The sequence below is a fragment of the Euprymna scolopes genome, chromosome 3 (assembly GCF_053919585.1).
Source record: "Euprymna scolopes isolate OS-2025 chromosome 3, ASM5391958v1, whole genome shotgun sequence".
In the NCBI taxonomy this organism is placed as follows: domain Eukaryota; kingdom Metazoa; phylum Mollusca; class Cephalopoda; order Sepiida; family Sepiolidae; genus Euprymna; species Euprymna scolopes.
This window is the reverse complement of record NC_136484.1, coordinates 193624398-193638559: the sequence shown is the minus strand read 5'-3', so window position 1 is coordinate 193638559 and position 14162 is coordinate 193624398. Positions and strand designations below refer to the sequence as shown.

Here is a 14162-nt window from a genome sequence, read left to right as displayed (position 1 = left end):
ATTAATCAGGACTGATTTAACTGTACACATGTATAGTAAAACACTAAAATAAGTATCTCATTGAGTGGAGAATTATGCCGGGACCAACCTATTTGAGAAAAGTAATGTTCAAGATTATTTGTAAATAAGCTTCATTGAATCAACATCGTCTGTTATCTCTGAATATCTTGAATAGTCAGCTTTTGAGTGGTTGAATGATGACCATTGACAAAAATCAGAATTTAAGATTTCCAAGGGTTAGGAGTGAAGATTCCAGGAGATGAGGAGGCGGTTATAGTTGAGACTCCTGAGCATAACACAGCAGTGGGTTTTTCTCATTTCTCATTTTGCAAGCCTCCTATTCAAATTAGGAAAATGAGTACCATTTTACTAAAAAAAAAAGTCAAACTGTGTTAATTGTTTTTAAACTAAAATTATAGTTTTTGTTTAGGACAATTTGTTTGCAACACTGAAGCAAACAAATTTGGACCAACACAATGAGTGTGATGATCTCGCACTGTACAGCGAAAATATGGGTGTGTTTTTTTTTTTTTTTTTTTTTTATTTTAGCCATGGTCATGAAACCATTAGCAATAAACAGAGGTCCCTAAGCTGATTAGCAAATGTATAAAACTTGGGAGCATTACGATAGTTAAACATTACGAGAGTTAAACAATACAGAACTACAAAAATATGACAGACCTGTTCATTCACAATTCTGAGGCAGCACGTTTAAGACTGCAGAATACAGTTCAAAAGGAGATCACTAATAAATTTCTGAGCAAATATCGATATGATTATGCAGGTGGTCTAATGTGAATGTATATCGTTGCAGGTTTAGTCTGTTCAGCCATAGAACAGGGCAGTATTTAGGCATTGTAGTGGGGCAAGAATAAAGAAATATTCTGTAGGCAACAGAAGCAAGTGTTACATCCTGGCAAGTAGCAGATCTAATCCCAGCAGATCATGTACTCCAGAGCAGACAGTGTCGTGGTAGGGAATATATAGTATATATTTGATAGCATGACTGTAGATGTTCAAGAAAATCAGAGAGCTCTTTGCCAACTCCGATGAACACTAGGAACCTGTATTCGAAGTGGGAATGAATCGTTGTCTTGTGAAGCCTAATCAGTAAGTGCTATTCATGAGGGATTTGGTAACTCGGGATATGCAACACGTAAAGCTCCCAATGAACCTAATTGGAGATATGACAAGTGGTCATCAAACCTGAGATTGCTAGATATTATTACTCCCAGATATGACATTTCGAGAATGGCACAAATGTATCTTGAAACCAAATCCCAGGAGAGAGGTATCTAGAGGACAATTGCATAACTGTCTTTGCTGGGTTCAACAGTATATCCCAGTCTCTTGCCCACTTAGACACAAAAAGCAGCAGCGACTGCAGGTATATCGATGCCATGTAAGAGTGTGGATGTGACACAGAAATTTGTGTCCTCTGCAGAAGAACTTAGAAACACAATTAGGTTAAAATTATAGTTAAAATGAGATGTTGCATTGTTCCTTAATGTCAGCAGGTCATTGATGAAGGACAAAAATAACGTTATTGCAATAACACTTCTCGGTGGTACTCCGACAAATAGTGACCAAAGTAGCCATCAGACAGATTGTTGCAGATTCAGGAGAAGAGCTTGCCTCGGACGCCTGTCCAGAAATCTGAATCTCTTCACTTCCTAACATGCAACTTTGTGTCTCGTTTCCATTTTCAGGTCCATTCAATACTGGACGGTTTTTCACATGCCTTCATTGACGACTTTTTACAAAACGGAAATTCTCAGTTGCTACTTGCCCAATTGCCGCCAACAAATGAAGATCCAAATCTCTTTACAAATCGTTGGCTTTTGACAGACTTGGATTCCTGCCATTTCGAAAGTCAACCGAAAATCCATCCAAACGTAAGTTATTTTCACACTCCACAGATGAACTATTTACAAATTATGACATTATAATAAAATTATGACATAATAATGAAATTATTATAAACTATTTACAAATTTTGACATCAAACATTCTCAACTTTTTGTACGAAGATATTTTTTCTTTTTAATTTTTTTTTTGCAAAACGTATGAATTCTTTTTTTTTTTTTTTTTTTGCTCATAAAAGTAGTTTTCTTTATTATCATACAACATAAATGCAGATAAACATTTATGTGTATTATGTATTTAGGCAGCATGTTTTCATTCGGACACATATTGTTGAATAGCACACAGTGTTCTTGCTTAATGAGCTTTTTTTGTAATTTTTCAATTTTTCGAATTGTCGTTCTTATTTGTCGGTTTAATCTGTGCAAGAAAGTTCCATAGTCATCTTCGTCCATCTATTTTTTTCTTTTGGTTGTTTTTTGCAAGTACTTTCCGCTGAATTTCAACAGTCGTCTTCAGGCAGTTTTGATTATCGTTAATTTTTTATAGTAGATGATAAATTGGATCTTATTATTGACTTGGGATATATATTGATAGGGTGGGGATTGTTAACTTGGTTATTAGTTTGGTCTAAGTTTCTAATTGTTAACTTAATTTGCTTATCGACTAAGAAATTGGAATATTGATTATTAATCAAGACCTGTTTGATATTCTTTAATTCACTGTATAATATTTCCGACAAAAGTTCAATTTCTCAACACCTAAAACATGGCAGCCCACATTCCCAGTTTAAAAAGGTTTTAGTTGAAAACACAAAAATCATTTATATGGATTTAAACGTTAAAAGATTAAAAATACTGGAAGCATTATATATACAAATAAACAACCAAAAATAAACAATGTAAATTTTTTTTAGTAGTAACATTTTGAAGTGCCTGGGTATGTAACCATCCTATATATATATATATATATAGGTATGTTTTTCTGAATGGAAGCATTGTGTGTCATACCAAATGATCCCAATCTGAAATGAAACAGGAAGACAAATTAAGTAAATGGTAAAAAATTTGATTTACAAATTAATGCAAAGGATTAAAAAAAAAAAAAAAAAAAATCTACGAATTTTATTTATTCCATCAAACTACAAATGTTTTGAATAAGATTTTATTTTTATCGTGAATCAGTTTAGTTGATCTCATATGCATATTTTTGATGGTCATAACTAGTGTTGGGACGATTCCTAATTTTTATACGATTCCGATTCCGATTCCAGGAAAATATTGATTAACGATTCCGATACCAAGTACGATTCCGATTCCTAGGGAATTATTGTTTTGAAATATACCAGGTAGTTTTATACTTATGATCGGGTAGTTCCCAAATATGTTCTCTAACTTTGGAAGAGATATTTTATGCCTACACAGTCGTGTTTTGGTTTAAATAAAATTATTATATAGTAAACTAAACGGAAAAATTAGCAAAATTTATTTTAGAGAAAATTTATTTTACTTAATTGGAATACAGAAAAAAAAAACAAAGAAAACAGAATTAATCCTTCAGAGCAAAAACAAATAAAATAGAATTTATATTACAGAACAAAAACAAGAAAATTAGAGAATAAATTAACACAATTCATTATTTTGGTCCTTATAATTTACAGATTTAATGAATTAAATAAAAAAAATATTGCGGAAGAGAAAGAAAATATATACTAATTAAATATAAAAAAAGATAAATATTTAATTTAATAATTTATAAATGAACGTGCATAATTCACAAAGTGTAGTTAACACCTATTGTTTTTTCTTACTTTTTCATTGCTTTTACACGTTGGTTCTTACGTAAAGAATAAGTTTAGCCAAACTAATTTTGAAATAGGGTATATCAAAGGAACACATATAAAAACGATACCACTATAAAAACAAATGAAATACTAGATAAAATTGAGCAAAAATAATTACCAAAATTACAGAAAAAGATAAAAGAAAAACAAAACAAAACAAAAAATGGTGAAGTTTGTTGAGTGAAATGAATTATTGAAATAAAATTAATTGAACTAATAGAAATGTTAAATAAAAAAAATGTCACATTTCAATATTTTTTTAATAATTAAATTCTCAGGGTTGTCGAAATTAAAAATTAAGTGATTTTTTTTTAATTAGACTTCTTTCGAAGCTTGTTACCTTGAAAAATAAACCCTGTTTTTTTTTTTTTAAATAAATTGAAAATAAAACGCAATTAAAAAAATTTAATTGATGATTGAAACTTTAAAAACATTAAACATTGAAAAATTACTTATCTCACAAATTAACGTCCAATAAAGTAGATCCAGTCTTCATACAGGAATTCGGTTATAATAAATATATCTTTCCCAAACTTAAAATTTTTTTTTTTTTTTTTTTTTTTTTTGAGAGAGTTCTTTAAAATCGCCGGGGAATGCCGCCTAAAATTTTAAAGAAGTAAATTTTAGGAGTTTAGTGCCTTTTAAAGACGGTTATCATAATTTATTATCATCATTTAATTTCCTTTTTTCCGCCCCGCCCCCCCACACGTTTCCACGTGGTTCACACTGGTTCAGTAGTTAACCAGTGCTCCTGTTGATGTCAGTTAGCTATCTTTACCTAAGTTTTAATTTCTAGTTAAAAGAATTTTTCATTAATAGAATCAGCATTTTTAAAAATTATTTTTTTAGTTGTATATATTGTATTTACTCTTTGAAGTTAAGGAGGGTTAAAAAAATTGGTGACACCTAGATGGTGATTTAGGCAAAAAAAAAAAAAAAAAAAAAGACCCTTACTAATAAAACTGCTCTGGGTGACTAGTTGGTAATTTTGCTAAGTCGTGGACCAAAGAGTTAAAAAAAGATTTCAAGAAATTCAACGAATTTTCATTTGGTCCAAATTTCAAAATTTTGCAAAATAATACGTGATCAATTTCATTTTAGAGATATTTCTTTCAAAAGCCTTCTTTGAAAAAAAGAAAAAAAAATATTGTTCTATTAAACCTTTTACTGTTTAAATAATTTGACTTTGCTCGATTTATTTTAAGAAAATATAAGTTGAAAAAGCATTTTCATTCAGTATTAGAAGATTTCAGTAAAAAAAAAAAACAGTCGCCAAAAAGATAAGCGTATTTTTTTAAATTTTTACTCGCAATGTAGAGCCCTGCATACTTTTCAAGTTAACTCTTTTGTAGTTTTGATTACAATAGATCTGAATGAATGAATCTTGTAAGGGAGGGGCACTAAGCATTGCCCTGTTAATAATGAATTTCTTTGGTTTCTTTTTATAACATGCTACATTTCTCTCTTGCGGTTAGAAATATCAGGACATTTTTTTCTTTTTTTCAACATCAGACTAAAAGAATCGTAATGAAGGAATCGGAAAATTAAGGTATTTTTTAACGATGCGATTCCGATTCCGATACCTCCCAAAATACACGATTCTTACGATTTCCGATTCCAATTAATCGTCCCACCACTAGTCATAACACTTGGGAGTTTTAGCTAAACAAATTTTCCCTCTAAATATAAGTGCTTTGAAATGAAAGTTTTTTTTAGATTAATTCCTTCATTTTATGTAAACACAGTTTTGTGCAATGATAAACTCATGAAAAAAAAAAAAAAATGAATTATTTTTTACATTTTTTTTGTTTGAAAAGTTTTGTAGTTTTTAATCTGAAACGATACAAGTTTGAATTTGCAGCCTTTAAAAGCCACTGGTATTCTTTATGAAAAAACAGTTATCCGTTTTTGGATTCTTTGAACTACTGGTCTCACGAATTATTTTCGTTAAGGGCCCGTTGTATAGTGGATAAAGTATTTGGTGAAATTCAGTTCTAAGTTACACTTTTCTTGAGACTGAAAGTTCAATCTTCAGTGTGAGCGACACTCAAAATACAATTGTGAATTATTAGGACTTCTACTCAGTCATGGCTGACGGAAGTTTGTGTTGGAAAGCTCTCGTGTTTTGGGTTTCACCATATTTTGATAAATCCAAAATAAAAAAAACTTTAGAATTTTAAAAAATATTTTGTGGACAAAATAATTATTTTGAAGTTTTGTCATCTGCCTGGTATATTTCATACAAATCTCCTTGGTTTCTAACAGCATTCTTCTAATAAAGCATAGTTTATAGTCCTCTGTTCTGCAAGTCTTATGGTTTCTGTTCGGTCAGGTGTGCTTGGTACTTGCTAGACCATTTACTCTGTAACTGGCAATCTTTCTCCAGGAGTTTTTGATTAGATTACAAAAAGGTGACTCATGTTTAATAGTGGAGGTTCCCAGACTGAAGAAAAGGGAGATGGTGCTAGATAATATCATGCCATCTTCCCAAATGGTTGATTAATTAACACAAAACAAATAATTGAAATAAATTGGAAGTAAATGGGTTTGATTTTCTAGTATTTAACATTTTTTTTGTCCATTATGAATAATTTTTCAGGAAGACAGTGATTGCCATATTGTTTCTCCCATTGGTACTGTCACAGAATGCCCAGAAGCCGTAGAGAAAGCCCTCAACCATAAAATACAGGTAAGTAGGATCTTATTCACTAGATGAGTAGTGTACGTATATATTTTGACTTCACTTTTCTCTCTTTACAAGTGTGGAAATGACCACATAATAAAAAGATAGGCTCTCTATACCGTGCTAGAAAACTACTCACACTGGACAGTATCATATGTCTACAAAGCCATCATTCGCCAGGCATGGAGTTGCCACATCTGGGTTGGTGTATCTGCTAGTCTTGCCTTCTTAGCATCCAAAAATAAGTCTCAAATCTAATAGGTTCGGCACTGTCAACCAAGCTCTTAACCTCTGTCCCATCACTTCGATGCTGAATCCTTGTGCTTACTTTACAAGTACTTTAATGGAATGTTCTCTGAACTCCTAGCACTCATGCCACCACAGCATACATACTTACAACCCAACAAGCGGCATGGATCTTAATTAAAAAAAAAAATTTTTTTTTAAACCAGTTTCACTCGATAATAATTGTTAGCCTTGTTAAAGAACATCAAAAGTTTAGTTTTCATCAGAGAAACCTGAAAAATAATTGAAATATTTTAATTCATCAAGAAATGATTTTTTTTATATTTAATTTTTTTGCAGATGGATATTTCGAGATTGGAAGAAAAACGGCGGCTGTTAAAGATTCGAAATGATTTTATAAACCAATGTTGGCAGAGATTTGTGGGTCTTCAGACTTTTTCTTTGCCAAATGAGAAAAAAGTAAGCTTAAAAAATTTTTTAAGAATTTTATGATGTCCATCTATTATGATTTCAGGAACTTAGTCTTTCAAATTGAAATTTTTTTAGTGAAAAATTTGTGTACACTATTTAAGGAGCAGACACTGTTTTCCTTGTTAGTTCAAACAATTTTGTGAAAGGCAACAAAGAACCGAAAGGTTGGAGGAATTCTTAATTTATTCCATCTATCATATTTAAATATTTTAACAAATATTGATTTTACTTAGAGACACTAGTGATTCATTCTTACACAACCATCAGTGAACAAAGTGATTTGATTGATTGTGAACCCACTTTTGACTTTGTAGTTTGGTATTTAATGCCAAGAATTTATGAGAAAAGAAAAAAAAGATTAATCTCTCTCATATACTTTTTATTCGTATTAAATACGAATAAAAAGTATATGAGAGAGATTAATCTTTTTTTTCTTTTCTCATAAATTCTTGGCATTAAATACCAAACTACAAAGTCATAATAAACATTTTTAAATTATTTTAACTTTTTATATTTAAACATGAATTCAAATATAAATTAAAAAAATGTATATCTAGTTCTATTTATTATTGAGCACTCTTATAGAAACCTTGTTAAACACATTGATTTTTATCTTTGAGTATTCTTAATCTGGAATAATATGTTGCAGCAAACGGACAAATATAAAGACGGTGTTTAAGAGCAAACCCCGGAACATTACTTTACGCTAAAGCTGACAACTTATTATAACTCTCTTAAAGAAACCCAATCATGGTTGAATAATATTTTAATAAACATTATTTATTACCTATAGACACAGGTTTCATGTTTACACTATCACCAGTATAGGAAGTAATAATTACGGCCAAAGTTGTCCATAACATTGATCTTTGATCTAAGAGTCTAACGCCAATTTCAAATCGGCACTTCCAATCTAATGCCATTATCGATATCAGTTCTTGAAGCATTATTAACTCAGTAAAAATTAAAACTGTTAGAATAACAGTAAAAGCAAATGATTTTTAGTCTTTTTTAACTCATTTGACGTATTGTTGCTTTGAATAGAAAACATTATTTTTTAAAAATGGATAAATATGAGGGTCATTCCAAAAGTAAAGCCTCTTATTTAAGAAATTTTTTTAACTGGAAAAATTAAAGAACTATGAAGACAGGAGTGGTACCATTAGAACAAGCCACCTTTTGTGCTCCAAAATTTATTTTTCTACATAGTCACCACCATTCTCAATGCAATTTTGCCAAAAATTCAATGACACATCTCTGTTTCTGATGCACGTCAATAACAAGTTGCTTTTTTAGAGTCTCACACTGTCAATATCTGCAACAGAGAAACTAAACTTTCAGGTTATAAATGCAAAAGTTTAGGCATCATAACGATGCAATTTGCAATCTCCTATGATCCATTCAAGCTGGATAAAAAAATAGGATGCGTTACTTTTGGAAGGCCCCGAAACAGTGATGACCCAATATCTATAAGACGAAAAACGTGACTATATAAAGTTTTAAAAGATATGCTATGAAATACCTCCCCCACCAAAGCACCATCCTATAAAACTTAGACTAGTAAAGCCCTAGAAAGGCGCTTTATTTCTCTCTTGACATTAACTTTATCTGAAAAGAAAACTGCTAATAAACATCAGTATATACAAGCCTATAAGGTAAGCTGTTCCTCTCAAATACATCTTCTTTTGTTGTTCACTTGCTTCATAGCGAGTTTCTATTATTGTTCTGGTAGTAATTTGTTTTTATTACATTTTCATCCCAAACAAGGCACATTGCCACTTTGGTGTAGGGGGCTACTATCAGGGGCAACAACTACTGGGGTACTATGTTGGGATATGGGCAGCAAGATGTCGGTTCACATTACACTTGAACTTCTGCATGTCAGTACATTTGGGGAAGCAGGGACCTAGAATGGAATTTCAAAGTCTAGTGGTTCTGGGGAAGAAACTACTGGAGTAGAAAGATCTTTTACATCTAGGGATCTCTACTGTGTGGGGGTGGGATTTTGCAGCCTGTCAGGTCTGTCGAGGGTGTTCACGTCGTGGGGGCACAAGTGCTTGCAGTTCATTAGAGCATTCACCATTAAAATACTTGTAGAAAAGGCAGAGGGATGCAACATTTCGTCGATGGGACAGAGGCTGAAGCTTAGATGCCAGTTCAGGGCCTATCAGATTTGCGACTCTCTTTTGAACCCTGTCAAGGAGCGAGAGACTAGTAGCAGATGCACCAGCCCAAGTATGACAGCAATACTCCATACATGGGTGAATGGTGGCCTTATAGAGGTACAGGATACTTTCGGGTGTTAGTAGTTTTCTAGCACGGTAGAGAGCCTACCTTCTTTGCTGCGGCCCTAGCAATGCTTTCAATGTAATTGTTCCAACTCATGTTTCCTGTGAACATTAGGCCAAGGAGTTTGAAAGATGTACTATCAGATAAAGTCTATGGCCATTGCTATAGGTGGCAGAGAAGGTTTCTTGTAATTATTGAAGGAAACCAGTTTAGTCTTGGCAGCATTGAATGTGACCATCCATTTTTGTCCCCATTCCATTACAGATTGGAGGTCATCCTCTAGTGTTTTTGCCATTTCTTTAGATATGTGTTCATTTGTTTTCCTGTCATGCCTGTTATAGAGTGTGGTGTCATCAGCATATATACCCATCTCAGAGACAATTTTGTCGGGGAGGTCCTTTATGAATATTAGAAACAATAGAGGTCCAAGGATAGACCCCTGAGGCACTCCCGCATTTGTATCATATTGTTTAGATGTACAACCGTCGAGGACAACCTGGATTTTTCTCGTATCTAAGAAGGATTTAATTATGTTAAGTATTCTACCGGTGATACATATCTAATTTTCCTGAGGAGACCCTCATGCCATACCCTGTCAAAAGCCTTAGATATATCTAGAGCTACCGCTCTGCCCTCCCTCGCTTTGTCCAGTTAATTGTATATATGCTCAGAGATTACAGTTAGGATGTCTGCTGTGGAACGGGCTTGTCTAAATCCATATTGTTTGTCAGCCAGAAGTTTAGCATCCGTGAGGTGATGGACTAGAGCATAGTTAATTATAGTCTCAAATATTTTGGTGAAAAGTGGGAGGAGGCTAATGGAGCGATAATTTGATAGGTCAGTTCTTTTGCCAGAATTCTTGAATACTGGTACAACAGAAGCAGTTTTCCAACAGGCCGGAAAGCAAGCTTCATTAAGGCATTTGTTGTAGAGTTTGGAGAGACCTGGAGCTACTTCGGCTGAGCACTTTTTTAATAGCACAGCCGGGATGAGATCGGGACCACATGCTTTTGAAGTGTTAAGGTTTTTTTTATGATAGCATGCACCTGAGTAGGGGTGATTTTTAGATCGTCTAGCGTGGAATCTGTCCACAAAGGAAATTGAGGTAGGGGGTGATTGGAAGGGTCCAGTGTGGAGTTTGAGGCAAAGCCACTGGCAAGCATATTAGCCTTGTCAGTTGCTGAGCAAACAACCTCATAATTGTTGGTTAGCGGGGGAATTGTTGATTGCCCATTATTTACTACACTGTTGTAGATTTTCCAGAAGTCACGAGTTCCTAATTTTTGTGCTTCGATGTGTTTTTTAGTGGTTTCAGTAAATCCTCTCTTAGCTGTCGCTATTTCTTTCTTAACGTTATTTCTAGCTTCTATATACTTCAGTCTGTTTGAACTCGACTTATGTCGGTTAAATCTGTGGTATGCATGCTTAGTCAATGAATTGCCCAAAAAAAGAAAAATGTTTTTTAAATTTCAGTCAGGACTGATGTCATTTATAGAAGGTCCAACCCAAAGAGTTTCCCGTGCAAAACAAACATACGATTCTCATCCCGTGAAAATTCTTCAAATGTGGCAGAAAGTCTATGGAGACCATTGGATTGTGGGTGTTGACTTCAGATACAGTAAACCGAAGTAAATTAAAAAAAAAACCCCAAAAAAACGCATATCTTGAACATATCAACTCTGTAATGGTTGCCTAATATTTCATCTTGCATTTTAATTTGTGGAGTGGCAAAAATAATGCGCTTTATTATTTCTGTTCAATTTTTGTTTTTATAAATATATTTTTTTTACTTTTCTTTGATTTTATATTTTTTTACTTTTTAATTTTATATATTTTTTATACTTTTTTTTTGATGCCCAAACAACCAAACTAAACTCTAAGAATAAATATTTGCATGTATAAGAATTTGAAGCATAAAAACTTGATTCATTAAATAACCTGAAAAGAGTTAGTTATATAACAACCAAACCAAACTTCTGCCAATAATTGCCTTTGCGATAATAGCCAATGTCATTCCAAGCCAGAAAAGGAGAACATGACCTTGATAATAATTGGACTTTTACAAAATATTATCATTAAAAACACATACAAATAATAGACATCTTGTGTTAAGCCAAATAATAAAGTATTTTGGTTTAATTTGTAACAATATTTGTTGGATTTTATTATTTGTTACTGCAAGAATTAAAACAAATTATTGGACTCCCGACAGAGGGATTGGACCTAGTAATTCACTCTTGTTTGTCTGTATTTTTCTCAATAACCACGCTTAGATTTAAAAAAAATTTTGCACAAACATTAGTCATGGTGAAAGTAAATTTTTCCCTGATAGAGAGGGACCCTGCATGCTCGGCTATTTAAAAGAAACTAAATCCCAAAATTATACAGCACGTTATTTTTGCTATTACATCAGTTGAAACGGCATCCATTACATAGTTGAAATTTTTAAGATAACAAAAATTGTTTCACTTGAAATTTTATTTAATTTAAAAAATATTTTTTAATTTTGTTTCTTTATTCTCATTTTACATTTTTTTTTTTTTTTTTTTTTTTTTTTTTTTTCAAATTAAAAAAAAAAAATTTGTCTAGTTTTTAGATGAAATAGTTTAAAAAATAAACTAATGTCCTCATCTGTTTGGTGCAAAAGATGTTTTTCTTTTAGATAATTTGTAGTAAATGCTCCACCTTTTATGCAGCAGATATAAGTATGTCTATTTTAATGCATCGTATCAATTATTGTTCAATTTTGGTTCCTTTATTGATAAACTGGTCATTGTCATAGTTAATAATCCGCAGACTATTTAGAATCGTGTTGATGAGTGTTTTATTAGACATAAGGAATTCTCAGATCTCTTCTCTTGGATTATTTGAAATTAATTGTTTTATGTCAGAATTAACAATGGGCAACTGGCTTTAACATTATTTGCGGTTGCTAAAGTTGTTGGAGTTTAGTGAAGTAATTCTATAACTCCTCTGCAGAACTCGAACACAGCATGCCAAGTCGAGAAGAGTGTTGCACTACTCCCACTTTCTGTTGTCAAAATATTCTATTTTCAATTGAAGGATAAGAAATCGTATTTTGTGTTGTACATCTTAAGGTTACTAAATTTATAATTATGAGGCCAAAATTTTAAATTTTATATTTAAAAATAGAAAACTGGAATTTAAAATATATCTAATTATAATTTTCCAGTAATTTTAAGATAAAAACTAAACGCATTTTAGGTCACCTCAGCCAACTTTTACTTATCCTGAATTTGGAGATGGGTAGTGTTTATTTTAATTTTGTATAAGAAACTTTTACAAGTTAAAAAAAAACAAAACTTATGTAGCATGAATGATAAAGGGAAAAAACAAAAAAGTACTTGTTTTCTATCGTATGTGCTGCAGACGTTAGATTGTATCCATGGCGATACTTTTTTGCCTTAGCTTCTCTTAGAAATCTTATTTCCAACCCACAACTAAAATAAAGGGAGATAACTGCTTAAAAGTTTTTCTCCTTTCATTCATATAAATTTAGCTTTTTTTTCTTTTGAAAATAAATGCAAAATATTACAATGTTCTTTTGGTAAAATAATTGTGTGGGGTGGAGGATTTTTTTTTTTTTTTTTTTTTTTTCAAAATTGATGTCACCAATATTTTTTCTGATAATTACTTAGAAGAAAAAAAAAAATCTATCATTTTAAAAAATCTTATGTGCCAACAATGAATTTGCACATTAAACACAACTCCAGAATTGAAAGAAAAAAAAAAATATTTTTATGAAACTAATGTCAGGATTGCATCTTTTTGTTTTTTTTTTTAATTCAATTTTCACCCCAAACAAGGCACAGTGCCACTTTGAAGCAGGGGGCTACTATTAGGGACTTCATTAGCAGGGTCATTATGAAGGGAGATGAGTAGAAAGATGTTTGTTAACATTACACTTGAATTTCTGCATATCAGTGCAGTTGGGAAAGCAGAATCCTGGAAGGGAGTTCCAAAGACCCACAGTTCTGGGGAAGAAACTATCGGAGTGAAAGGCTTTCTTGCACCTAGGGATCTCTACTGTAAAGGGATGAGACTTAGTAGCTTGTCGGGTTTGTCAGGGGTAGTTACGTTGGGGAGGTACAAGTGTTTGCAGTTCGTCAGAGCATTCACCATTAAAGTATTTGTAGAACAGGCAGAGGGATGCAACATCTCGTCGATAGGACAGAGGCTGAAGCCTAGATGACAGTTCAGGACCTATCAGGTTTGCGACTCTCTTTTGAACCCTGTCCATGAGCGAGAGACAAGTAGCAGATGCACCAGCCTAGATGTGACAACAGTACTCCATACATGGGCGAATGGTTGCCTTATAGAGGTATAGGATACTGTCAGGCGTAAGTAGTTTTCTAGCAAGGTAGAGGGAGCAAACCTTCCTTGCAGCAGCCTTGGCAATGCTCTCAATGTATCTATTCCAGTTCATATTCCCTGTAAACATTAGGCCGAGGAGTTTAAAAGAAGTACTTTCAGGCAATGTGTTCTTGGCCATTGCTATTGGTGGTAGAGAAGGTTTCTTGTAGTTATTGAAGGAAACAAGCTTAGTTTTAGCAGCATTAAATGTGACCAACCATTTTTGTCCCCATTCCACTACAGATTGGAGGTCATCCTCTAGTGTTTCGACCATTTCCTTGGATATGTGTTCATTTGTTTTCCCTTCATATCTGTTATAGAGAGTGGTGTCATCGGCAAATATACCCATCTCCGAAGAAATTTAATCAGGGAGGTCATTTATGAATATCAGGA

The 14162-nt window shown here is 32.7% G+C and overlaps 1 protein-coding gene across 1 annotated transcript in view; it reads left to right on the top strand.

Moving 5' to 3' along the window:
• LOC145260438 (uncharacterized) overlaps positions 1-14162 on the top strand; it is a 138295-nt gene that overhangs the window by 55095 nt on the left and 69038 nt on the right. The window contains exons 2-5 of the mRNA XM_080118452.1: positions 1710-1895; positions 6306-6395; positions 6975-7094; positions 10869-11023. Of these exons, the coding sequence (XP_079974578.1) occupies positions 1710-1895; positions 6306-6395; positions 6975-7094; positions 10869-11023 (551 nt within the window). The remainder of the gene's footprint in view (positions 1-1709; positions 1896-6305; positions 6396-6974; positions 7095-10868; positions 11024-14162) is intronic.